At 53.8% G+C, this 27,550-nt stretch overlaps 1 protein-coding gene across 1 annotated transcript in view; it reads right to left on the bottom strand.

The window, feature by feature from the left end:
- The window catches only part of ADARB2 (adenosine deaminase RNA specific B2 (inactive)), a 364,795-nt gene that overhangs the window by 80,796 nt on the left and 256,449 nt on the right, over nt 1-27,550 (bottom strand). Inside the window, exon 3 of the mRNA XM_004278379.3 lies at nt 18,764-19,641. Within this exon, the coding sequence (XP_004278427.1) occupies nt 18,764-19,641 (878 nt within the window). The remainder of the gene's footprint in view (nt 1-18,763; nt 19,642-27,550) is intronic.

The raw sequence follows: 27,550 nt of genomic DNA, 5'->3' as shown, positions 1-27,550 counted from the left end.
CCTACTTTCCCTACCTCCCAGGGCAGCGGGAGTGGGCAAAGGGCCTACGGGCATGCAGACAGCATAACGGGCAGAGCAAGAGTCAGACGCGGAGGCCGGGCTCCTGGGTCCACGGTCTTTACCACTGTGTCGACCCCTCACCCCCACCCCCACCCCCACCCTGCACTGCGGACGAGCCCGGAATCACTGAGGGAGATTTTGGTCTCAGAAGGTGACTGTCCTCACATCTCTGTGCTTTTTCTCATCATGCCAGTAATACTTAATACTTTTGAACAAGTAAAGCACGTGTGTGTTATTGTTGTTTTTTTTTTTTTTTGCGGTACGCGGGCCTCTCACCGTTGTGGCCTCTCCCGCTGCGGAGCACAGGCTCCGGACGCGCAGGCTCAGCGGCCATGGCTCACGGGCCCAGCCGCTCCGCGGCATGTGGGATCTTCCCGGACTGGGGCACGAACCCGTGTCCCCTGCATCGGCAGGCGGACTCTTAACCACTGTGCCACCAGGGAAGCCCGAGCACGTGTGTGTTTAACAGAGAAAAGTTCACAGGAAAACGCAGACGTGTGCAGCGGAAGGAGACTGGGCCAGGGAAGGGATGCAGGCAGGTTACCGAGTGCAGAGGGTAAGACTCATCAGAGAGAGGGGGGCTGAGCTGTCTACACAGGAAGATGGAGATGGGGAGATGGAGGTCAGAGGCCAGCTGTCCCCTCTGTCTGTCCCCTCTGTCTGAACTGCCACTCCCTCACGCTCAACCCAAGCACTGCAGCGACTGCCCATTCGCAGGGGCATAAAGGAAGCCGAACCCCAAAACCATGCCTCCTGCCTCTGCTACCCGACTGGGTGAAAGAGGAAAACGACCCCAGCAGCCCAGCGGTCCTTTTACAAATGCAGATAAACCTCATAACGGATGTGTTTATCACTTGAATAAGTAGTAACAAGTAGATGGAATCATAACAGAAGTTATCTCTGTGCGGGGTTCGTCTCTCCTGCGTCAGCTGTGGAGTAGGAAGATTTGGGGGAAGAGGGCCGTGACGCTACAGAGCAGGAGTTCAGTGGGTCCCCAGCGAGCAGCCTGCTTTTCTGTTTCTTACTTCTCAGTAAATTAACATGTGGTATGAAAGAGATCAGGCCCTCTTTTGGGTGAGGCATTTGAAAATATTTTATCAAATGCCTTGATTACTGAGACTGGCCTTGGGTGCTGTGAGCAGTAATGTAATGTCTGAAGCTGTCACATGAGCCTCAGGGACCAATCTCCAGGGCTTCTTAAAGAGAAATGGGCTTCAGGAAAGGAAGACTGTGTCCCTGCACCTGTGTATACATACATATAAAATAACTTCTATCTTCCATATATGTTTATATATATAGTTATAGTTAGGATTCACATCTGCCAGTCTGGCTACTTTCATATGGGTTGTTAAGATTTGCAACCTTGGGACTTCCCTGGTGGTGCAGTGGTTAAGAAACCGCTTGTCAATGCAGGGGACATGGGTTCAAGCCCTCCTCCTGGAAGATCCCACATGCCACGGAGCAGCTAAGCCCGTGCACCGCCACTACTGAAGCCTGTGCTCTCTAGGGCCCGTGCTCTGTGAAGAGAAGCCACCGCAATGAGAAGCCCGAGCATCACAACGTAGAGTAGCTCCCGCTCACCGCAACTAGAGAAGAGCCGAACGAAGACCGAACGCAGCCAAAAATAAAAATAAAAAAAGTAAAAAAAATTTAAGATTTGCAACCTTAATAGACGAATCTTTAAGATCTCAAGGTGGATCGTCTTCTGTGATTTGGAAGCTTTCCTTTTATAAGAAAGGATTTTTTTTTTTCACAAAGCCAAACACAGTTGTAAAGAGTTAGAATTAACTTCTTATTTTACCGTTTGGAGTTTTTACAGGGTGTGTGGACTTCCTTTGTGCAGCTCCTGTGTGTAGGATGCAAGCTGTTCTATCACTAACAAAGGGTCTTTATTTCAGGGGACCCGAGTTAGTCCCCTTTCCTCAGCTTGTACAAAACTCTTAGCACATCTCCCCAGTGGCACGATAAAATGTAATTGTTCTCATTTAAACCCTTCCCTGAGTTTAATTCTGAAATTTTAGCAGGACTAAGAATCATTTGGAGTATTTGTTAAAAATGCAGCCCGAGATGTTCTGATTTGGTAATTCTAGAGTAAGTGCCCAGAATCTGTTTTTAAACATGGTGCCCAGGCAAATCTTACTCAGAGAGTTATTGGGTCACAACTTGGAAAACCCATCGACTGGCTGTGAGTAATTCTCAAGGGCAAGGGCTTTATCTTATACACTTCTGTGTGTTCCTAGCACCTGGCACATGGCCTGGGGCAGAGTACTGCTCATTAAATATGTGTAAAATGCTGGATGAACGGATGGGTGGATAGATAGATGAATGGACGGATGGATGGATGGACAGATGGACAGGTAGATGGACACATGGAAACCAGTGTCTTTGCCAGTGGGCCTGCTGTTGGCAAGCCGTTGGTGGCACTATGAACAAACTTTGGCACTCATTTATGCCGTTTCTAAACCTCAAGAAGCATTTTGATATGTCTTAAATAAGAATAAATAAGTTCCTGCCTAAATAGGAAAAACTCTGTCACTTTTCTTGGATTTCAAAACCATCAAAGCAAAATTTGCAGCTCCTGATTATCTCACTGTTTTTGCAACTCGCTCATTGCTTGGTTTATCCAATTTAGCACATGCAAGTCAGAGACGTGTTTGCATCACAAATAAACTGCCTTCCGCGTGCCCCAACACTGAATTTGGATTTGAATAACGCTAAGTAGGTCTTCACATTTGGCTGTTGTGGTTAATACGACCATTCACAGCATGTTTCCATATATCTTCATTACAAACGTAAACATAATTAGCTCTTATTCAGAAACAATTTGGTTGTAAAATCCAGTGATTTCTAAATGTGCACCCCATTTTAAGAAACTCCAATATGCAGTCGTTCAATTTCATGGAATGCATAAATTCAGCACCGGTTCATTTCAGAACTATTCTTTGCTTTACTATAGGATCCATTGAGGAGGCTTCCAAACAATGGGATTCTGGAAAGCATTTAAAATGTTCCTCCCTTTAATAATCAGACATAACCTCAATGGAATGTGTAGCACCTCCATTAAGGCAATTATCTCATTATTGTGACTATTTTCATGTCTGTCTCTCATGCTCACTGTGACAATGAATTTTATCCTGTTTATCTTTGTTTATTCAGGTCTTAAATACTTGGTGCTTATTTAATGCTCTAAGCATTTAAAGGACATTATTGGATTCCTGCCCGTCACTGTATCCCTTCAGATTCTTAATACATTGTGGGAACCCCCCAGAGTATTTACTAAATGAATGTCCTTGCTGTAGGAAGGTAGATAATTCTATATTATGATGTATGGGTACTGCATGGCTGTGGAAGGAAAATGAAGGGCTTGAAGGTTCCTCGGATATTTCTTCTTGTTATAAAATAAGAATGACCTTTGCAACTCCATTTAGGCTCAGCTGCTTATGAATTATGAGGTGCTCCTCGTGGAAAAGACATTTCCTACAGCCCACTCACCCTCTGAAGACCACAAAAGTTCTCTGTAGAAAAAAATTACACATTTTCAGTCCACGGAGGGTTACCCATGTCAACTGGAGTTTTATTATCGTCCTTAGTGCTGGGAAGAATTACTTTCGGGAAATTTTAGCTCATTACTTCTGGTCTTCATCAGCTGTTCTCGGGGGCGGTGGCCTTTACCGAGCACGGCAGCCCCCCTCTCTGTCACGTTCCCCCCCATTCCCCACAGAAACAGAGCAGGTAGCCTGACAGCAGAGCGAGACTCAGGACACCGGAGGCAGCAGACAGGAGACTGTGGAGCTGGGTGATTTCAGAAGGAATTCCAAGAGATTTATCTCCTTTTTTTATTTAAAGATCTGTTTTGTGAGTTTTATATATAACCAAGAATTGATTTTACAAAGTCAGTTAATTACTGGGAGAGAAAAAAAGTAGATTTATGTAGTACTTTTATGAGCACATGGTATAGGGGAGTGTGTGTGTGTCTGTGTACTCGTTTGCAAAATAAATCCCAATACTTGCTCAAATAATCAAGAATTGGGAAAGACAAAATACCTAGAGTGATTTTCACTCAGGACTCAGACTCTAACTAAAAACTCTGAAGGCACAACTGTATCAACTCGAGGGAAGGGGTACGGCCTCCGCTGAACTGGGTGGTCTGGCTGAACGTTGGGGGTCAGCAGAGGAGTCTGGGTTCTCTGAACTGCCCAGTTTCGGGGATGCCCTTGAACCCGTGCGCTTGTGGGCAGGAGTTTACTGCCCATGCCCTGTCCCAATCTCCTCAACATTATCCTGGACGGGGAGGGAAAGGGATAGAGTGAGATCTGACGCCCATTCTTTTGTTTAAATCATCCCAATTATCCTGGCCATTTTACTATATTGATTTCATTGATTTCAATTCCCATTCTCTAGTAGCAGGAGAAGTGAAGGAAGAGAGTGAGAACCTTTCACGGTAACTGGTTGGCTATCAACGGGGCGCACCCTACTCTCAAGGCTGGGTGGCCGTGGAGTTTGCCTCCCAGGTCACCATACGGTCTTCAGGCCAATCACACACGCCGTGAAGCTACACAGACCCCACATGGGCTGGGGCTGACGTGTGCTTTGTCTCCGCATTATTATTTTTGGGCATCATTGTTATTTAATCTTGCTGTGGTACTTTGTGAGGTGAATCAGGCTCACTGGCATGCATCATCATGTCCCGAAACAAAAGCCTCTATTTTAAATGAGAGATACTCACTGGAGCCCACACAGAGGGGACAGGGGTTGGAGGGGATGGAGGGGAGGAACCACGGTTCTCAACTCCCTGGGTTTTTCCTTAAAAACAGGAAGCCCATTAAAATGTGACAGACATTTCTCTTCCCGCCATGCCAGCTGATAAGTACTTAACCGAATGCTCCTTCAGAAGTCCAGCCCTACGTATTTAAATTCATTCAACCAGAAGCTCAGCTATCTTGGGCTGCAGAGTTTCAATTGACTGTTCCCAGTTCACTGCTTCTCGTCCCTAATAACTACATTATAGATAAACTACATTTTTTTTTATCATTCTTTCCCCATTTCCAATTTCTGTTCTTCAGATCTCTGTCAAATAAAATGTGCAATTTTAGCCATTCCCTCCCGCCCCTCCCCTGTCCCCCGTCTCCCACCCCCACCCCCACCAAGCCCCGCATAGGGAAAATATTGAAACAAGAGAATCAGGTCCAACTTGTCATCCAAAGTCGTGTCTAGAATGATGTGGAATTTTTACGTTGTGTGAATTTCCCATTCAGGGTGGCCTCCCCGGGAGCTGGTGATGGTCCAAGCCTCCGGGATGTCTCCCTCACGTTTCCCGGAGTGGACAGTGCAGTGGGGCCAAGGGGTTTCGAGGCTGGAAGCAGACAACTCTGTCTTCTTCTCTTCTCCCTGCCAGCCAACCCGGGAGTGGCGGGTGGGCTGCAGGGCATGGAGGCCGCGGGCCCGTCAGTTGCCCCTCACCCCCCCGCCGATGGCCACGTCAGGCCTGACTCATGTCCAGTCACCGGCAGGCTCTGTGGCCCCATGTTCTGGATTTGAAGTGTTGTTCCCTCCGGAGACCCTTTCCGGTTTTTAGTTGGGAGGCTTATGGCTTTGCTGTCCATTGGGGTCTCTGTTCCCTGACAGCCCAGTCCCACCCCTGCTGCCCTGGAGAAAAGTGGGCCAGATCCGAGTCTGCAGCAGAGTGGACTTGCCCTCACGGCCACGCCTGCTGCTGAGCTGACCCAGGAGAGCAGGTGGAGGTTGTGTGGTTGGGCCGCGTTCTTCTGGGAGACAATCAGAGCCTCTGTTCATTTGTTTCACAGTTTGTGAAGACGCCCACATGGCCCCCAGGCTCACTTTCCTGCTTGCCTCCCATCTGCTTTGATTACAAAAGGGATTAAAAGCAAACACCACCAAATGAAGCAAAAATACCAACCAGTCCAGGGTAGAGTGGATTCACGCCAAACTTCAAAAATTCTCCAGGTCAACACTTCCGTTAAGAAAGAGGGCTTTCTGTCGACACAGGAAGTCCTGGTCCTTTCTAAGAGGGACGGAGAGTCCATCTATGACAGGTGCCCGCCCTCCTGAGCGCACACGTGGCGTTTAAAAAGTATTCCTAACCACAGAACAGCAAGGTTTGGAATGATCCGCTTCTGACATATATTGTGTTAGTTTCAGATGTGCTCTTGCGGCAGCATGATTGCTGTCTTGCTCTCGGACAGAGTCCCCTGAGAAAGCAGGGATGTTGATGGCCAAGTAGAAAAGGGGCAGGTCATACTTGTGACTGTTGACCTTCACGTGTTCTGTGGCCCAGAACAGGCTGAGCACCAAATTGGTCTAGAATCCAATTAGCATCAACCGAAAGACCACCTGTCCTCAGCACTGTTTCTGGGGGTGACATGTCACTCTCTCGCAATCAATTATTTCCCTGTGACACCTTCGCCCTCTAACTGCTCCTCCTGTTGTCTGCATCCCAGGCTCCTTGATCAGGTGGTGCTTCATGGTTCTTTCAGCCAGATTTTGGCCTAGATTTAGCTGGAATTACATAGCCACGGACAACAGGAAGTGAGATTTGCCAAGGACGCTGCACATCTGGGGGGCCCTCCCACCAGGACCCAGTTGTCTGTGCTCCGTTTCTCCTGCCGACTCTCAAATATGGTTGTTAAAGAGAAAATATATACTCAACATCTAACTTGTCGCGAAGGCTCACCCTCTGCCAGGATGTCTCATTTATGACTAAAACAGCCCTACGATGTGGCCCCTTTATCAACATCCCACTTCACAGGAAGGTAGGTCATGTGTCCACTCACACCAATGGTCACTGGCAGGACCAGGACCGAAATTCTAAGGTTTGACCTCAAAGGTGGTCACCACATTGCCTGTCGCTCTGCGTTCTCCCCCCACGTTAAATGTTGTGGCATCCAAAGTCATTTGAGGCATGACTGTCCCCACTCCTGGACTGTTCCCTTCTCACGATGGGCTGCAGTGGGGCCACTGCCCACCTGTGTCCTCCCCAACACTTCCTGGTGAAGGAATGATTCACCTGATCGGGGGTCCTGGGGCTGGTCTCCCCTTGCTCTCTGGGATCCCAGACCTGAGAGGCCCATGCTCTCAGACGCTCTGGGGCTGGCGAGGCTAGAAGGGCATCTGCAGGGTCCAGTTAGGAAGCCTGGCGTCGGGGCACCCAGTCTGGCATCAGTAACCAGATGACGTCCCGATCCGTCGACCTGGCTCCTGTATCTCAGTGGATGAGAAGTTGGTGGGAAAAGAGGTATCTTGCCATTACTAATCTCCATCTCTCCCACCATTTGTTATTCTGACTTTTCCATTAGCCTTTTTTTTTTTAAATTAAATTCTCTCTTTCTCAACAATAAGAGTCTTGGTTGTGTTCATGAAGGGAAGCGATCCCAATTCACAGAATCCACAAAGCCATCCACTGGAAAATGGGAGGAAAATATTAGAACTTTAATTTAAAAGCCTGTGTGATCAGAAAGATTTGTTTTTGTAGTTCTCGCAAACACAAGATTTCAGTTGGCTGTGTTCTCGACATGGGTCAGAATCGGGTCTCAGTTTTGTGGATCTTGGGTTGGACAGAGAAGGTTGCCACGGGCATAGTCTGCACGGCATCCAAACACAGGGTTAGTTGTCATCTGTTTGGAACCTAACAGCACAAAGGGTAAAGCCGAGGGTAGAAGATACTCCAGGATTAAGAGAAGTGGTGTCCACACAGAAGACATAAGTCAGCTGATGGCTCTTCTCACTGCACAGTCATCGAAAGCTTCCTCATAAAAACCAAGCTGGCAGGAGGACTCCTCCTGCTATGAGGCGGGCACTGGGTCCCCTTCCTCCCGTCAACCCAGCCTCCTCAGGCAGGACTCGAGCTTCCAAGTGTTTGTTGACCATTTCTATAAAGTAAGGGCTGGGTTAGCACTTCTAAAATTCTGCAATCATCTGATTTACTGGCCAAACCAAAAGAACAACATTGAGTAGATTCACCCTCGATCATAAGTGACCCTTGGGTCCAGGGTGACCATGGGGGTCAGATGAACGCCTCTGGACTTGGTCAGCCAGTGTTGGAGGGAGGCCGCAGTGGGGTGTTCTGTGCACCTCCACCTCCAGAGGAGAAAGGCCAGTGGACGGGTCTTTAGGACTTTCATGGGCCTTCTTCCCAGGGACGTGGCAGAGAATGGAGGTCAGGAGACTCCGAGTGTGTTCTGTGCACCTCCAAATCACCCGTGAGGTCAAGGCCACCAGCCCTGCTTCCCGAGAGGAAACGGGGGCTCGGACACTGGCCCTCGGTCATGCTGGTGAGTGACATGTCGGGACCCAGACAGAGGGCCGCCTGTCGCCCTCTCCACCCAGCCCCTATGTTCCCAACTTCCCCCTCATCCTTTCCAGGGTAAGAGAGCAAACAGACGGCGGGTTCTGTGGCACCGAGAAGGTGCACAGCTTGTCCGCTCCCCGCTGCGCCTGGGAAGATGCAGGTGGACATTGACCACAGTTGGGGGGAGGCCCCTCTTCACCCCAGACCCAAGGTCATAGCAAGATGAACTGAACTTTCACGGATGCCAGGTCACCTGAGTCTCACAATTTCATACCCTCAACGCCGGGGTGAGCTCAAGGCAGCTCCTTCCACTGGGGAAGCCACCCACGTTGCAGAACGGAAACCAGAGGCTTGAGTGAGCTGCCCGAGGGCACCCAGCTGGAAAGGTGGGAGCTGAACTTAAATTCAAGGCCGCCGATCCCGACCTGGCTCCGGTGGCAGCGGGAAGCCCCACGTGCTTGTCCCACGTGTATCTCAAATTTTGCCTAAAGCCAAACTCGTGATTTCTGGCCACTCCCCACACACATCACGCCTTGGCGTGGGCCCTGCAGGTGGAGAGGCTAGGGGCCAGCCTACAAACAGCTTGTATTTCAGGAACCACCCAGGCCCGCTGTTGGCTCCCTTCCAGCCGCAAACACGGCAAACTCGGGCTCCTTGGCTGCGACACAGCTGCCCCCTACTGTCCTCCTGACGTTTCACCCCACTGCAGAGGCTCCACCCCCCTGCCCCGAGTTCCATCAGAACCCATCCACCCCGACTGGCTCTGCTTCCAGCCCCATCACACCGTCCTCACAGCCCAGCTGCTGCTGTCGCGAGTCCTCCACGGGCACCTGCTTCCTGGCCCCGGGGCTGTTCCTGGCTCTGGGACCTGGATCCCACGGCCTGGAGTGGCTAGGCCATTGGACACCTGACCGAGAGCTGGCAGGAAGAAAGGGCCTTTGCTGAGATCCGGGCGGGCTTGCCTTCCTGTCGTCTTCCGTCTAGACGCCTGGGGCGAACTCTCTGCTGGCAGGAAGGCCACGCTGCCCAGCGCCTCTGCCTCCGCCTGCCTGTTCACTTCACGACCCTGTTGTGAACCCAAAATGACATTCCACGGATGCTGCAGGCCAACTCGTGCGCTTTACGGAGGCACGTTCTCTCCGATTTCTCCATTTAGGTAACTGAATAAAACCTCTACCCAAGACCAGGCGACCCAGAGTCCTTTTCCTGAAATGGTCACAAATGAAACATGGTTAAGATGCGGAGAGACTGACGCCGCTGGCAGAAGATGACTTTTATCACTGATTTGCTGTAATCACAACCTTGGGGAAACAGCCCTGTATTAAAGAGAAGTTTCTCCTGCTTGGCGTTTGTAACTTTTGTCCTGTAGGCTTATAATTTTGAGGACTTGAGTGAACTCATTATTCCCCAGAAGGCATTAATGTAGAAAACACATTTTAAAAATGTTTAATTGTTGACCTATTGCTACAAATGATTGTTTCTCTTTTCTTGCACCATTTGGGCTCAAACATGCGGGGATGAGGGGTGATGAGACGGAGGGGGGAGGCGATGAGGTCTGGGGACATGAGTGCATCTCTCTCCAAACGGAGAGGATCTCTCTGCCTCCTGTGTCATGAAGGATGGTGATGTTTCGAACACAGGTCCCAACGCAGCCCAGAGAGAACTGGGGAAGCCGCTGCATTTGCCTTAAAAACACAGCCGAGTGTAACAGGGTCCTACAGCACAGCACAGGGACCGATATTCAATACCTTGTAATAACCTACAATGGAAAATCATCTGAAAACAAAGTATATGCACATATGTGTGTGTATAACTGAATCACTGTGCTGCACAACCTAAACCTACCTGGGAAGAAGCGGGTGTTACAGCTATGAGGCAGCAACCGCGGGGATGCAGGTCCTGAAGGGCAACTTTCAGACCCACTCTGCGCTCCAGGCCAGTGTCAACCTCGTCAGAGTAGCCGCGTGGTGGGTCTACACTTGGCACCCATGGAGCCTCGACATCCCGCGATCTGAGGGCCCTCAGAACAAACAGCCACCCCGTGTGAGTCCTGGGGACCAGTGAGACCAGCCCCAGAGGCCCTACAGGGCGAGCACAGCACAGCCGCCTGGCGCAGCTGGGCGATGGAGCTGGATCTGTGTGGAGACGGGGTCTGCAGGGCTCCCTCCCACCCCCCACCCCTGGCATGTCCGTCCGTCGGGCAGGCGGAGAGGCAAGCGGCCACGGGGAACCCGCCCTCCTCCTTCTTCCTGGGTCTCCCCCCACCCCCCACGGCTCCTTGGACTGGAGGTGATTTCCCCTCGGGACGTTCCTCTTCACCTCCTCTGCCTCTTTCTCCAAGTTGTCATCTCTTTTCTGCTGTCTCTCCTTTTCACTGTAACAGTGTGTCCCCAAGGAAGAGGGGACCTGGCCATCCCGACAAATCCTGTTGTCTACACGGCCAAGGGCAGCCTCTGCACTGACAAAGGTGGTCTTCCCGAGAGGGAGCCGGCGAGCTCCCCGCCGCCCTGCCACCTCGGTGCGGGTGGCCCTTGCCCCAGGAGCCCCCTGTCCTCTGCCAGCCCTCCAGGTCGCCTGCTCCCTCCTGCTTCCTGCCCACACTGTGTCCCCTGTGTCGCTCCCATCACCGGGGGCCACGCGCTGCCCCGTTTCCTCGACCAACCTGTAAAAGTGCCAGGGCCTAGGGGGAGGGCAGCCTGGGGTCTGAGGGAGGGTCTCTGCCCCCCTTGGGACCGTCTTCCCGGCTCCGAAGGGCTGAGCTTTCCTGCCCCTCGGCATCCTTGTCTGTACAGGGAATGTGAGTGGTGCCGCCTGCCAGGTTTCTGTGAGGCCCGGATGTGCTATTATACGTAGAGCGTGTAAAACAACACATGACACAGTAAACGTCTGATAAATACCAGCTCCTAGTGTCCCCATGGATCATCGCCGGCACCACCAGCGTCAGTCGTGGCTGCAGAATAATGAGGTAACTGGGGAAGCTTGGCTGACGGCCTCTGCTTGATCGATCAACAGTCCTGTTAACTAAGACGCCAAACACAGTATCGGGAACATATAGGCTTAAATACATATTTAACTCTTCTGACTTAAATTGTACCAAACTTCTTTTAGTAGGAATTCAGATGGTGGGGGCTACTGTATAAATGTATACGGTACATTATATCCATCCTGTTTAAGTGTACGTTTATAAGTGTGAGTTGTATACGTTGAGCGTACATTGTACAAATTGTATCATATAAATTAGACTGTGTAGACATTGTGTGCACACTGTGTGAATTGTAACGTATAAATTATATTACGTAGACATTGAGTGTACATTGTACAAATTGTATAAGTTGTGTATACATTGTGTACACATTGTACAAATTGTATTACATAAATTATGTTATGTAGACATTGTGTGTACATTTTATAAATTTCATCATACAAATTACATTGTGCAGACATTGTGTGTATATTGTATAAATTACCTCCTATATATTATATTGTGTAGACATTGTGTGTACATTGTATAAACTGTATCATATAAATTGTACTGTGTATATATTGTACACACATGATACACATTGTATCGTATAAATTATATTGTGTGGACATTGTGTCAGTGCGTAAGTGTATTGCTAGCATCTACAGTGCCTCCACACCCTCGCTGCAGAGGGATTTTTGGAAACTCCTCCGTGTGTGGCAGCCGTGAGGAGACCCATCTCTCCCATTTGGCCGTCAGTGCCTCTACCGAGGAGACGACGTGGGGAAGGTCAGGGCTGGCTGGACGGGCGGGTGGATGTCTTCCTTCTGTAAAAGGCTGCTTTTCCCTCCTCGTGGACCACAAGAGGATGTGTGTGGCCACACAACACAGACGGAGCTGAGGTGCTGAAAGGAAGAAGGCTGCCTGGATAATCACGGGCTCGCCTTGGGCAGGGGGCAGAGTGGCCACGGCCGAGCAGAACAGTTACAGGGAGGCGGACAGGCTGCCGGGACCCTGGGCACCTGGGCACCCCGGCATGAGAGAGTTAGACCTGGAGCTGGAGTCCCGAGCCTTGCTGCAGGGGTGGGACACCCCAGGGCCTGCTGGTGGGAAGTAACAACTTCCCCTGGACCTACTGCACCCTGGGCACTGGGGTCCAGGCCGGGTCAGCTTAGACAGGCCCTGCCAGCGTCTACCCCAGGTACTTATCTGAGCCAGGAGGGCCCCTATATGGGATTAGTGACCTTATGATGGAGACTCCAGAGAGCCCCCGCCCCTTCCTCCAGGTGAGGACACAGAGAGAAGACGCGTCTGTGAACCAGGAAGCAGGCTCTCACCAGACACAGAATCTGTGGTCACTTTGATCTTGGATGTCCAGCCTCCAGAACCATGAGGAATCAATGTCTGATGTTTATTAACCACCCAGTCTGTGGGATTCTGTTACAACAGCCTGACTGGACTAAGACAGAGATATACTTTTATAAAAATCCTGAATTGCTAAATTTCAACTTCGTGCACATTGAAAGTAAAACATGAATATTACAGTTTCTGTGTTTCCCCACAAATTCAGTAGAAATCCTCACAGGCAAGTGGCCACCCTCCACCCTGGCTCTCACCAACCACAACCTCTCCACGCTGCCTGCATGGATTTCTACCTGTTCTTTATAACCAGAGTCACCAAAATTAGCCTGGTGTTGAGATCACTTGTCCAGTGATTTCCAAGGGAAGAGACACATTCAATTCCCTGACGCCCGGGCTTTTGGGGCAACGTGGTGGGGAGGGTGCACATCCAGGTGGAAAAGGGGGAGGGCAGGGAAGGTAGGTGGGTTCTGTACACCACCCCACCCCCAGGCCCCCGGCACCTTCTGCCAAAGCCTGCAGGGCTCAGGGGAGGTCCCCAGAGACCAGGTGTGTTGCTCTGTCTAGAGACGCACAGGAGCCCAGCTCCTCAGCTTGGAGTCTTTGTGGCCGGAGTCGCTCTAAGTCGGGGCCTGCTGTGCTGGTGGGTCTCAGGATGTGGTGGGGTCCCGTCCTAATCCCAACCCCCCAGGGAAACAAGGTAAACATCCAAGAAAGTGTGGCCATGAGGAACGCCTTGCTGAGGAGAAAGAAATCCGCCCTTTTCAGGAAAATAATTAGGACCCAGGGCTGTCCCCTTCTGCTTGTAGGACCTGTAAAGCTGCAGCTGTCCTCTGGAGGTCATTCTGGAATTGCCGGGGCTGGACATGCGGCCGGGGCAGAGCCGACCCAAGCGTCTGGGAGAGTGAGGCCCCCGGGCTCATGAGGGGGACCCTGCAGGAGTCTGCTGCAATTTCAGGGTGTCCTTGGGTAGAACATCTCGGACAGTGTTAAACCGTCTCAAAGCCAAGTAGGTGTGATTTCCACACTGTTTGTAGTCCAAGCCCATTTAAAATCTGGGGACAGCTCCAACGCCAATTTGTGGCATCAATATTAACAGTTCTGTGTTACAGCAGTTAAGGTGCTGCCTCTGTTGAAGGAGACAGACTGGCAGGACTGTGAAATTACAAAAACCACCTGTGAAGTGTCCGGGGCGGCGGGGGTCACGCTGGCTTTTGGGAGAAGGACAGCAGGTCTGTTTGTGTCCCAAAGTGCAGCTGTTGAGTATGAGGTGACAGTCAGGCCCCTGGTCTAATTCTGAAGCTAATTCTGGGGGAAGATTCCATGAAATGGACTGCGTACGGGAGCTCTGATCCAAGTTTGCTATAAAATGCTGAACTCTGAAAGCACTGTTCATTTCCATTATGTTATATGTCCCCATGGTTCCCCCCTCCCAGCAGTGGGAGCTGTACCACCAGGGAACAGAGTAGGTGCGGGTTAAGTGTGCCGAGTGCCTGACAAATGGCCAGGACAGGCCTGGGGCGTCCGCTCCCTAGAAGGACCTGCAAAGGGCTTGAGAAGCAAGCAGGCTTCATGGTTAGTTTTAAAGGCATCCCCCTCTTACTCTCAGGGAGAAAGTGCTTCAGTTGTTTTGACAAAATCTTTGAGACACTGTTAGTTCCACTGCAGCCTGACATGGAAATTAAAAAAACAAAACCAAACAAACAAAGGGAATCACCGCGGGTGAAGAGAGACTCAGGAACAAGATAATAAACCTGGTAGTTTTCAAACGAGGGGCGACCTGTCACCACCTCTCCCCCTTCCTGCATCACCGAAATTTTTAGTCACTTTCTTTCTTCTCTCATCACGTGGGAGCTCGTCTGTTTCCACGGAGCCAAAATGCTGAGAGATAAGCCTTTCTGGTTGAATTTAACGCTGTTATTAACTCTTTTCTAGGGGTGGGAAGTGAAGACCACAGAGATCTAGATTTTGTGACTTTACTTTTGTTTTTTTAATAACAAGGATGTCCCAGGTAATGAGCATTTATATTCTGACACCGTCTCGTTATTGCTTCCAAGTCTCCCGTGAACCTAAAGGAAATCTGAGGGCTGGCTCTCCCACCAACCCCTGGGCTCTTCTTTCACCGTGTCAGCTGGTGTTTGCAGAGCGCCCATTCGCTTGGGCCTGCGCCGTTAGAGAATTTAATAACGTCGTGTTCTCATCACTCTGGCAAAGAGACCTTAAGTCAGAGCTCATGAAATCGAAGGAACGAATCAGCCTGGTTCTGAGAAAACCCCCAGGTTGAGGAAATGGTGGAAATCTGATACCGCAGACATCGAAGCCTGTGATTTTAATCTTTATGGAGAATGTTATTCTTCAGAACTGTTTTAGAATGGAGGCTGAAACTTTACCTCAGCCTGGCCGAACAGACACCTCACTTGTCCACAGAAGGTGATGTCCGGGCGCCGAGGGTGGTGGTCCTTGGGGGTCTGACCCGAGGGACGTCTGGGGGGCTATGTTGTTCAGAGTTGTCCTCACAACGGGGTGAGCGTCCGACCCACCAAGCTGGCCCTGCCGTGATCTGCTCTGCGGCTGAGGCCGAACAGCCCAGGGCCCCCGACAGAGCAGGTCCTGACCTACCTGCGTGGGGGTCAGCACGGCAGGAGCCTGGTCCTGGATTTCCGGCAGCCGGGCCCAGAGTGGTGTTTTACCCACGCTCCCCACACGACCGACACCTTAGAAGTTTTTTGTTCATTTTTCGTCACTTAGATAGGGGAGCTCCCCCAGGGACGGTTCTGACACCTCACTCAGAGGAGACTGAGCCTTTGGTTCAAAGCCCTGAGCAGAGGCGCCAGCTCTTCATTTGCTTCCGCAGCAGCAGAAGCTGGCGAACGAGCCTTGGAAGCAGACCCCTGGTGTGTCCTGCACACCAAGCCCGCCCTGTGGGGCAGAACCCAGACTTCGGGCAGAGAGTGTTAAATACTGAGCTTGAGACCCGAGGTCCAGAAGCTGTGTCGCTCCAGCGGTGACCGCTGCTGCCACCCCCCACCTCTCCCCCCATCCCACCCGGACTTGGGCAGGGTCCCTCACAGCTCAGTGGTGGGAGCTGCCCTTCCTGGGGGTGTGGACGGCGGTTCTGGGGGCCCTGGCTTGTCTCCTGGCACAGGTGCTGATGGCGCAGTTAGACAGGTAACAGAGGTCGTGCCTCTGGTCACCAGGACCTGCGTGAGCAGGAAGCACGCGGTGCGGATGGCGCGGGGCAGAGGAGGGAAGCAGAGCAGCATTTACAGGGACGCCTGGAATCTTTCTTTTGAAGCTCAGTCCCTGAACCCAGACCATGTCCAAGGTGGGATTCGAATTTAATAAAGCCGCAGAGGGCGCCTGGTCCTGAGCGCACGGCATGTGCGCCCCACCGCCCTGCTGCAGGGGCGAGGGGAGCAGGTAATGAGCCTCCAGGACGGGGCTGGTGTGATGGACGGGCTGCGGCCTTCCCGCTGCTCCGCTCTCTCCATCATCCAGTCTGGGTGTTAGCGGACTGTCAGGGAAAAATAATTCAGTGGCTGTGGCTTTAACTGATGTGCTGCATTCTGGGGTCAAATGACTGTTACAAAGTAGTGGTGCCGCCTGGTTCCTGCATCGTGAGAGCTCAGGGTTGACAACATGAAAGGAAAAGGCATCACGGCCGGAACTCACTGACATCATTCAACTCATGGGGGTTGGGGTGCGGGGGGCAGTGGGAGCTGGAGGAAGGACACTTCTTGCTAAACAGCATCGGGCAGAGGAGGAGGGGGTGCCCACAGCCCGTGGGGAGGGGGGCCTTCCAGGGACGGTGGAGGGAGGACAGGGGCCAAGGGCAGCCTGGGGTCATCCAGGCCGCGGGGGGCAAAGGGGCTTCCTTGGGAGCTGTTGGTGGGTTTGAGCTACAGACGGTGGTTGGTGGGTTGAGATGCCAGGCAGGAAGGAGGAGAAGAAAAGAGGAGGAGTAAGGAAGGGACAGCAGGGCTGCAGTGTTTCTGGCAGGGACTCATGTCAACGCCACACGCCCGCTTTTACCTGGATTGTGTATTATCTGAGGGTGGGTCGAAAGGCAAGACGCATGGAGGTTATGGGCTGTCCCCCTCCAACCCGCTCCTAGATGGTGCAGTAAATATTTGAAAATAAATGAATGATTTGGGGGCAGAGGTAGCAGGAGAAACAGCTGCCCCCCTCATGGGGTTCCCTGTTCAATGGAACCTTCACGCGGCCAAGCTGTGGGGACCAGACCAACGTCTGCTGTGCCTGTTTGTGCTCTGCACCTGCCAGAGTCAAATAAATGTTTGTTGGATGGATGTATGGGTGGATGGATGGATGGATGGATGGATGGACGGATGGATGGACGGATGGGTGGATGGATGGATGGATGGAAAGATGGATGGATGGATGGATGGATGGATGGGTGGATGGATGGACGGATGGATGGATGGATGGATGGACGGATGGGTGGATGGATGGATGGGTGGATGGATGGATGGAAAGATGGATGGATGGATGGATGGATGGATGGGTGGGTGGATGGGTGAATGGATGGATGGATGGATGGATGGATGGATGGATGGATGGATGGGTGGATGGATGGGTGGATGGATGGATGGATGGATGGATGGGTGGATGGGTGGATGGATGGATGGATGGGTGGATGGATGGATGGAAAGATGGATGGATGGATGGGTGGATGGATGGATGGATGGATGGGTGGATGGATGGATGGATGGATGGATGGATGGAAAGATGGATGGATGGATGGACGGATGGGTGGGTGGATGGGTGGATGGATGGATGGATGGATGGATGGATGGATGGATGGACGGATGGGTGGATGGATGGGTGGATGGATGGATGGATGGATGGATGGATGGATGGATGGATGGATGGAAAGATGGATGGACGGATGGGTGGATGGATGGACGGGTGGATGGATGGATGGGCGGATGGGTGGATGGACGGACGGGTGGATGGAGGGGTGGACGGATGGATGGATGGACAGATGGATGGACAGATGGATGGATGGAAGGATGGATGGATGGATGGACGGGTGGATGCTTGCTCCTGGTCGTGATTCAACATAGGGTTCTGTCCTAGTGCATTTGTTTGGTTCACTGTCCAGAACCCCTCCAGTTGCCTGAATCTGGGTGGTGCCCTGCTTCCTCTAGTGGACACGTGACCTCCTGAGGCAAATAGTGGATTCTGCCCGAGGTGCCGTGAGGTAGGGGTGCCCTGATCTGAGCAGTGACTTACAGGTGCTGAGTTCTGACTCTGGATCCTGAGCTGGGCTAAAGGCCTTTAACTGTAAAACCTTTCTCTCCTTCACTGATGCCAAAAGTGAAAGAGAATAACTTCCTGTAACTAATACATTAGAGATGCCCACAAGTAGTTCTCAAAATGGTAAGAAAAAAGATAATTTGCATAAATAAGCAGTTACAAGAATAGGAAGGAAGAGCTTGCAAAGTGGTACAAGAACACTTCCCGACACAAGGACGGTGCACGAAATACTTCCTGAGTGAGGGAGGTGAGCTCTGTGAGAAGCACGCGTGTCCTCTGGTGTGACGAGGCCTGGAGGCGGCATGAGGCAAGGCCCAGCCCGGAGCTCCTCCCTCCGCCTGGCCCGCGGCTCAGGCAGCGTCCGCCAGCCTCCGGAGCCAGAAACGCAGCCCAAACCAGCACCGAACTCGCGTTCCCGCCGCAGGCTCCCTCGGCCTAGCCGCAGATAGTCACTGAGGGGCCTTCCTGTCCCTCAGTCCTCTCTGGGGTCAGGAACCCTGCTGCCCCAAACCCCTGCTGCCCCCACTGCCCCCTGCACAGCCAGTGTCACCATCACCAAGGTGACCAGCTGCCCAGCTCTCCCTTCCCTCTGCTAAGTCAGGACCAACAGTTTTTCCATTCACACGCTTCCAGGCTCTCTCTCCCCAGAGTCGGCACACGGCTCCGACGCCGCAGCGGGAGAGGCAGCGCCTGGCTTGTCTGGGAGAGAGCAGGGGGTCCTCCTGCTGCCCCGTCCCCGCTCCCGGGCACCCCCGCACCCCGAGGACGCCGCCCGCTGGCAGCTACCGGAGAGCTCTCACCTGAGGCAGGAGGTGACTTTTACTCCTGCTGGGGACGTGGCCGGGCAGCCGGATGTCGAAGAGGGCCTGCAGGGCGGCCTGGGCCGCCTGGCCCTTGGCCAGCTTCTTGCTGCGTCCCGAGCCTTCGAACGTCCTCCCGTCCACGCTCACGGCCATGACGAAGCTCTGGGCGCGCCTCTTCTCGGGCTCCGAGAGGCACACGTAGCGCAGCCCCGAGCGCAGCTCGTTCAGCAGCACCACTGGGTTCCTCGCGCCTGGAGCCGCGGGGCCCCCCAGGTCCAGGTCCAGGTCCAGCGGGCGGCCCAGTAGCCGGCCCCGCCGGCAGGCCGTGGACAGGCGGTCGGGGGCGGCAGGGCGGCGGCCCGGGAAGCCCTCGCTGGGGGCCGTGGGCTCGAACCGCTGGAACAGGGAGTCGGGGAAGTCGGCCTGGTCGGAGGTGAAGTCCGGGGCTGTGCCGCCTGGGGCCGGGTGGGCCTGGCAGGCGTTGGGGAGCTGCACGAAGGACCGGAGGGCCAGCTCGGCCGCCCGCATCTTGGCCTTCTTCTTGGTGGGCCCGGTACCCTCGAAGGTGAGCCCGTTCACGTCCACGGCCACGGCAAAGACGGGCGCGTGCACCGGGCCGGTCTGCGACACCGTGCGGAACTGCAGGCCCGGCCGCAGCTCGTGCAGCTGCACCAGCGCGTTCTTGGGTGCCACGGACCACGAGAGCCTCCTCCAGAGGAGCCGCAGCTGGCACAGGTGGCCGCCGTTGCCCTCCTCCAGTGGCCGCTTCCTCTTCAGGCCGGGTGCGCCCCCTCGGGCCCTGTCCCCGGAGGGTGGCAGCCTGGCCTCCAGGTTGCTCACGTTGCGGTTTTCCTTCACGTCGGCGCTGCTGGTACCTGGAGGTGAGAACAGACAGCGTGACCCGTGGCTGTGGCCCGACCGAGGGCGTCGTTGCAGGTGACCCCCTGCAACACTCGGCCTCCGGACACCAGCCGGCCTGGCACCCTCTGGAGGCCATGGGGAGACCACATGGGCAGCACCTTGGATCACAGGCCCGCAGAACTGACCACACCCCTGCAGGTGGGGGTTAGGGCCCAGAGAAGGGGACCCCGCCCCGTGAGGTGCCCGGAGTGGACCGAGTGGGGTGGATGCAGGCGGGGAGTGTGTTCCCACTCAGGGCCATTCCCAGCTGCTCTCCGAGTGCCGCCGGGTCCCTGCACAGGCCCCCAGACCCCCTAAATCAAGGGAACACGTGGCCTCTCTCTCCATCGGGTTTGGACGACGCGGAGGTCAGGGAGGCCTTGCGCTCGGGGTGGAACGCGAGGGAATCGTGTGCCCACACCCTGGACGCTGGGTGGCACTTAGGCTTAGTGAACTAGATCTAGATGCCTCTACGCAGATGAAGCTCTAAAATATAATGTTAGGTGATAAAAGCAACTTGCAAAATCATACACAGAGGCTATGGTTAATAAGTTATAAGAACACAGAGGTTACACAGCATTCGTGCCTCCACACAGGTGGTAAAGCTCAGACACGTCCCAACTCCCTTGGGACACAGGGAGGAACACAGGCTCAGAGGGTGGCTTCGTTTGTATCTGTGAGGTTTTCTGTCTTTTGCACAAAAAAGTATGAAGCAAATTTAGCAAAGTCATCATTTGCTAACTGTATGTGAGGAAGGCGGGTAATGACAATTTAGTTTTCTGGTCTGGCCCTCTTGCACCACCCTCCTCCGACACAGCTGTTCCATTTGGGGAACCTCAGCCATGGGTCCCCACATGGCCACAGACGTGCGTCCCGCTGCCCTGGTCAACGTGCTTCTGGAACGCCCGACCCTTGGGTTTCCCGAGAGGCTCTGAGGATGACAGGGCTGGGCGGTGGGTTACCCTTCCCTGACCTCACTCACACCTTCACTCTGGCCCTTCACTCCTAAAATGCACTCCGGGGTGGGTTATGGCCCTGTTTTCTAGGAGAGGAAACTGAGGCCCCACGCGGTGAAACAGCTGTCCAGGGACACACTGTCGGTTAATGGGGGAGGTGTGACTGCATCCAGGCATGTCTGCTGTGGCTGGGAAGGCGATTTTACGGCAACTCGGTCACTTTCTTGTCCGTTTCACAGACTCGGAGCTGGGGAGAGGAGGATGCCGAGGGGAACTCTGCTGACAGCGTGGACGGACGCGGGAGGAAGCGGCCAGGCTTGGGGCCACGCAGGACCTTGCTGCCTGCAGATTTCTCCGTAGGAACTCATTCAGCAAGTGGAAACCCGAGGGGGTTTTACTGCCAGCCCACAGCGCGTAGGCAGACTTTGAGCGTGTCTCCCTCACCCCAGCCCGAGAGCCGGAGCAAGAAGACGCGCTGGGTCAGTGACCTGGTCCCGACGGTGCAGCTGCTGGGTGGTCACCACGAGAGAAGGACCATCTCACAGGCACGCAGCGCAGGCTGAAGACCGGCGCCCTAGAGAGGCGTCCTGGCTCCAGCTCGGGGCCAGCCCTCCTCAACCACGTCGTCCCCAGCAGGTGTGCCCCACAGAAAGCGTCAGGCTCCGACTTCAGAGCTCTGTTTGCTGCAACCTCAGCTGCTCTGAGTTGCGAGGTGGGCTATCGGCATTCCTCCAGCAGTTTGCTTCTGTACAACAGTTGGTTTGCAGACGTCGTTTTGTTCAAAGGGGTGAACCTGAGCGTTTTATAAGTTAGAGGTGGGCAACATTTGTTTACAGTCTATTTCAGTAGAAATAATTACCTTCCAAGCATCAACACTGAGTCTCAGCCTCTTTTTTTGGTCATTGTGCACATTGGGTGCACACACAGCAAGGAGTTCTGCCATTTGGGGTATTTCGGGCCAAGGAGTGGTAGATGGGAATAACCATGCAGTTTCCCAAACCAAAGGTAAAGATGGAAAAAAAAATAACCCAATCCAAGAAGCCCACAGCAGATTGCCCAGAAACTCACCGGGAGCTCTCTAATTTCTCACTGATTTCCCACGACGTGGGGCTTGAGCGTGGCTGTGAGTGTGACTAAAGTGGCTGGCATGTCAGATGCCCTCTGAGCCTTCTGAGGAGAAGGTTTATCTAGGAGGAACAGCCCGGCAGACCCAGGTTCCCCTCCACTTGCACTGAAACTGCTTCCGCACTCTTCTCTTCGACATCCTAGGACTGTCATCCTTAAAGTGAGCCACGGAGATCCAAGCGCGGGTGAAGACCCCTTCCTCGATGATCAGTAATTAATGAAAGTTGATGGGAGTGCAGACTTCTGGGCTCCATCCTGATATGCTCTCTGGGGGTGATATCACATGCTGGTTTTTGCAAATGAGCAGATTAGGGGCTCTGCTCCCCCAACATGGCCCAGATGCTCCATTTAACTGGCCTCCTGAGTTTGCATGAGGTCAGGGAAGCTGCAGGGTGGGCGGTGGTCACTCCACGGCTCTGGGATCAAGCAGGTGAGAGGTCACAGTCTCCCCCGACCTTGGTGTGTATGACCTTGGGCAGTCCCTCCACCTGCCTGAACCCCATTTTCTTAAGAGGATAAATGTGGGTTTTGGTAGCACGTGCCTTAGGGCTTATTATGAGGTTGAGCTAGAGGACACCCGTAAAGGACTTAGCAAAACCCCTGACACTGAGGAGAGTCAACTGCACTTTTGAAAAGAGCGGGAAAAAGGGAGGCAGACACTTCTAAGCTGCATCTTGTCAAGGCCCAACTTCCCTGCTTATTTCATGAGTTGGGCTTCCAGGACCCCCCGAAAGAACGGGTGGAGACACACGGGCTGTCGTGAGGCAGTCTCGGGCCGAGGAGGGGTGGCGACGGGGGGACCCCCTTGCTGGTCTGGTGCGTCTGAGGTTTGCCAGCCCCTTCGCCAGGTCCCTGCCAGGTCCATGCGATCCTCTTACAGAACTGTAGCTCTGATCCCACAAGTTCACGTTTCCTTCTTCGGCAGCCCCCTCCCCGACCCAGGAAATGATTCTCATTTTCTCCTCCATTGAGTTGATAGGTTTCACACACCCGGCGTCAGAGAGAATAACCCAGAGGTGGACAGTCTAGAGGCTGAGAAGTTTCGCTCCCGGAAGACTGGGGAAGCTGCCCCCCACCTGCTTGCTCAGGTCTGGGCATTGCAGGACCCACGCATCTCCCCAGCCCAGGGCTCTGCTCCTCAGCCCGTGGCCGAATGCCGGGCTCACCCTGAGGTGGGGACAGGGCAGGGCCTAGTCTCCGCCTGCCCTCCTGGCCTGGCTGCTCCCTGGGCCCCCCTGGGGCAGGTGGCCGACCTTAACCCTTTATCTGGGTACGCCGGGGGCACCCTGGGCCGATCTGGTGTCTGCACAGGACATGCAAAAGGGAAGTGGACACCTAGCCTCCCACGGCAGCCAGCACGACAGATGGCCCTTCTCATGCACACGTGGGCAAAGGTCACGCTGATCCCACATCATCGGGAGCCCGTTCTTGCAGGGGACGCTTTTCCCCAGCTCTCCAGGGGTGGGTTTTGTCCTGTCACCTGCGGAGGCCCCGCCGACTCCAGAAGGCGTTTGCACCAGGTGGTCCATCTCTAGAGGCGGGAGGGAAAAGTGTGGGCAGGACTCCGGGTGTTGGCGGCTGAGCGGTGCACGAACAACCGGCCACACGGGACTTTTCCAGGATCAGTGGAGACAATGAACAAAAACTTTCAGCGCCATCTGTGAACGTCGCAGGCTCCAGATCGAGTGCTTTGCGTTACAGTGACTGATCGTGACCACTGAAGAGGGAACAGCTGCCGTCGCCTTTTTAAGTCCTAGGGAAGAGTGGCGGCCCAGCTGCTGGGGTGTTCCCAGGGTTCTGGGTGCAGGAGTTGGTCAGAGAATGTTTACTGTGTGATAAAAGCAATCTGATTCTAAGAATGTGTGTGTGGTACACTGGAGGCAGTTCCAGTGGACAGTTCATACGAGGGTATAAGAATTAGTGGGTCCTTTAAACCCACTCTGGAATTCAGTCCCCAAATAACTGTTATTTTCGCCAGTCATAGCTCAGAGACTCATACACGTCAGAGCCGGGAGTAGCTCTGCAGGAAACCTACCCCCCATCGTGTGTGAAGTGTCGGCCTGGGGAAGCACATATTAAAAGTCAGCAGTGGATTGAAGTCCCCTTAATGGCTCACCTGCCCCCCTCCGCCCCACCCCGGCCCCTCTATTTCTGTCTGTCTCTGTCCATCTGTCTCTCTGTACAAGCACAGGGCGGGGCCCTCAGCTGTGCAGGGGGAGGAGCAGGGGGTGTGAGGGGTCTGGGGCCCACTGTGCCCCACCTGGGGCTCACACCACAGTCCCCCCAGAAAACGTCTGACTTGGACGCCAAGTGCCTTCCCTCAAGGCAGCCTCGGAGGCCACGTGTCGCGTGTCCCCGCGGGTGGTTGCGGCCTTGACCCTGGGAACTCTCCTGCCCTCGCCGAACCCGACAAGACATCCATGACCACACGTGTCGAAGGTCCGTGTGGGCAGCCTCAGATTTCCAGACAGTCACATGTGTCCTTCTGTTGCGGAAATCAGGAAAAAAAGAGGCAAATAACCTCAAACGACATGAGCTAAACACCACCCGCGGCAGTAATAGAACCATCGCTGGCAAAGTGAAGACCACCAGGCACAGAGGGGAGCGTCTGAGTCAGAGGCACGGGAGGAAAAGGTGAAACGGCATTATTTCCCTCTGCTTCTGTCACACTGACCCTCTCCTGATCCCCGGGTGGGGAGCACCCACCCTGCTCGACAGAAAGCGTCAGCACAGGCAGTGCTACAGTCAAAGGTCCAACGCGTACAAGAAGCGCATTTTGTGGGGAAAGAGAAGACTTTTATCTTGGTCTCGCAGTGGCTGGGCTTTCACTTTCCAGGTGAGGGACATTCTTCCAAGTCAAGGTGGGCTTCCCGCTGCCATTGCTTGGACATGGACGGGCCGCGCAGGGGCCAGTCCTCGGCTGTCGCCTCCAGGTGGCCAGGCCCCGGGTGAGTGCAGGTGTCTGTGTGTCACCAGCTGCGTCTCCTTCCTCGACGCCCCCTCAGGGCCAGCATCTGTCTGGTCATCACGCTGCCAGACTTCCCGGTACCACGTCTGTAGGTAGGAGATACAGAGAACCGGCCATCGGGTCCGCCACGTCCAGATTGGATGGGCCTGGCCGGTGGGATCGAGCCCAGGGCCTGGAGTCTCCATTGGCGCAGGAAGGAGGGTCCAAGGTGGTGCTCAGGGGATGGCTGTGGGAGCTGCGGCCACGCGGGCTTCGGGACACCTGGTCCTGGCATTGTGGTCGGGTGCAGACCTGACCCTGACAGCTCCTGGGTCAGGCTCGGCAGCAGACAGGAGACGCCTCTCTCCCAGATGGGCCCCACGCGTCCTGGAAGGACCAGGCCAGTGGGGCAGGCGGGTCTCCCTCCCTTCCTCCAGGCCCCAGTGCTGTTCTGTGGGCCTGACAGGGAGTGGGCTTCTCAGCCTCTCCTCACGTGACCCAGTCAATCACGCCCTTGAGTCATGGTGGGCACGGAGGGGATGGGCTATGGGCTGGGGCAGTGACTGGCTCCTTTTCCGCGTTCAAGGAAGCTCGCATTCAGAGTTGCCCTCCTGGACAAGAAGAATGAAAAACCTGCATCTTCCCGTAGACTCAGCCGAAACCCACCCTGAGGATGGCTGGTCCGCGCATGGACTCACAGGCACCATCCTCTTGCAGGCTGAGCCTCTGACGGCCCAACCCCGACCTAGCTCCACCCTTCACACCGGGTCTCAGGCTCCAGCGCCACGCAGAGATGAATGCGGACCGAGGACGTGAGGCTGCAGGGGGTGAACCCAGTGGTCCTGAGAGGTGAGGCCTCACAGGGAGGGGCAGGGCCTTCACTTCAACCAAACACAGGCGCCCACCCTCAGGGTCTGAAGATAAAACAGGAGACTTCCAGGAGGAATCACCCTGGCTTCTGTCACCTCCCTTCCTCCCTGATGTGTATATACACCACACACGCACACACCACACACACACCCCTTCCCCGACGTCCGCGGCGTCTGGACGCACGTTAATAGCACTGCACTGGCAACGCTTGTGAGAGGTATTACGACAAGTGCATTAATGTGGAGGTTTACCTTTGAACAATGTATGAAAACAGGGTCTTCAATAACAGCACATATTACAAAGGGGGATGACTAATCCGCTCATAGAAAATAAGGTTTTCCAAGCATTTCAAAGGCACTTTAACATGTAATAAACAATTAAAAATCATTCTCATCTCTAAGTGTCTACCTCTCAGCTGCGAGCTGAGTTAGGGGAAGTGCCTTAATTACTAGCGTCAGCCAACCTGATCCACGTTTCCTGTTTCTCCAGGTCTTTGCCTAAAACAGCCTCGTGCATCATCCTCCTACTTTCCATCCTCAACTCTATCACCAGGCCACCCTCCCTGCCCCTCACACGGGCACTGATGCCCCGAGGGATGGATTCACTGCCCAAGGCTGTGGAGCTGGAGCTCGGTGTTGCAGCCGTCAGGCTCCCCTGCCCTTGGATGGGGAGAGAGGGCTCCTACGGGGAGACTAGACTCAGCCAGGGTCCCAGCAGCTCGAGCAGGAAAGGGGATGAAACAGAGTAAGATCTTCTTTCTCAAGGCATCTATTCCACGTGCTTATCAAATAGCTTTGTCCACACGTCCAGGTCAGCTTGGGGGCACGTGTGTATTTTTATATGTATAAGTAAATGTGTGTGTGTGTGTGTGTGTGTGTGTGTGTGTGTGTGTGTGTGTACATGCGGCACACCTCAGAGATATGGTGGGTTCAGTTCCAGGCCACTGCAATAAAGCGAATGACATGGATTTCCGGTTTCCCAGTGCATAAACGTTATGTTTACACTCGACTGCAGTCTATTAAGTGTGCAGTGGCATTACTTCTGACAAAACTATGTGCCGATAGACTTGCTTGATGTGGGGTGGCCCCAGACCTTCAATTTGTAAGAAGCATCCGTGAAGCACAGTAAATGGAAGGGAGGTAAGACAAGGTGTGCATGTGTGTTCCACGTTACTGAAGTAATTACCGGTAAGTTAACTAAGTTAACGGAGTCCTAGAAACTTTCGAATTTTGGTCAGGAGAGAACAGAACCAGCCGTTGGAGCTTCATGGGACCTGCGAGGTCGGGCCTGTGGGCAGTGGGGAGGCCGTGCTCTGACCCACGGGCACCCTGTCCACACCCTCCACACTCGCCTCCATCTAGGAAACAAGGGCTCAAACCACAGGGTCACTGAGGTTGCTCAGTTCTGTGACTCTGCTTTTGTGGAACAGTCAGGGTAACAGCCTCAGCTTCCCATCTTGTTGGTGACTGTGTTTTGTGGGAAGGGGATATTCATGAGAGCTTGTCGTGTTTCTTAAAATCTGAGGCTGAGTGGACAACGTTCCAGGGCCAGTCCCTCCTGCCGTGGCTTCCTGGCCCCACCAAAACCCAGTGACCGGCAGCTAGTCTCTCGCTCCCCACAAGCACAGGCCTGACTCCAGCTGCAAAGGTAACCACCTGTCAGGTAATTCTGAAATGCAAGCGGTGTTCCTGTCATTTGGACTGTTTCATCCCCCATGTTTTCCTTCTACAAGCAAGAGGGGGTGCACCACCCGACAGACACGCCTGGACTTTCCCTCACCGGCACACATGCTCTTTCTGCTCTGGGGTCTCCTCCACACTCCCAGCAGATCCATCCCCAACCGGCTTTTCAGTCCCCACCCCACACGGCTTTGTTGTCTCTCCGGTTTCATGAGCCAAAACATTGTTTCGACTGCAGGCACCCGTCCAGCTCTTTCCTTGTTAAATAATTGTACAAACTGTTCAAACAGGCTGTGTTCATTTTTCT

This window comes from Orcinus orca, chromosome 2 (assembly GCF_937001465.1).
Source record: "Orcinus orca chromosome 2, mOrcOrc1.1, whole genome shotgun sequence".
Classification (NCBI taxonomy): Eukaryota; Metazoa; Chordata; class Mammalia; order Artiodactyla; family Delphinidae; genus Orcinus; species Orcinus orca.
Note: the sequence above shows the minus strand (reverse complement) of the source record. Positions and strands in the feature narration are given on the sequence as shown.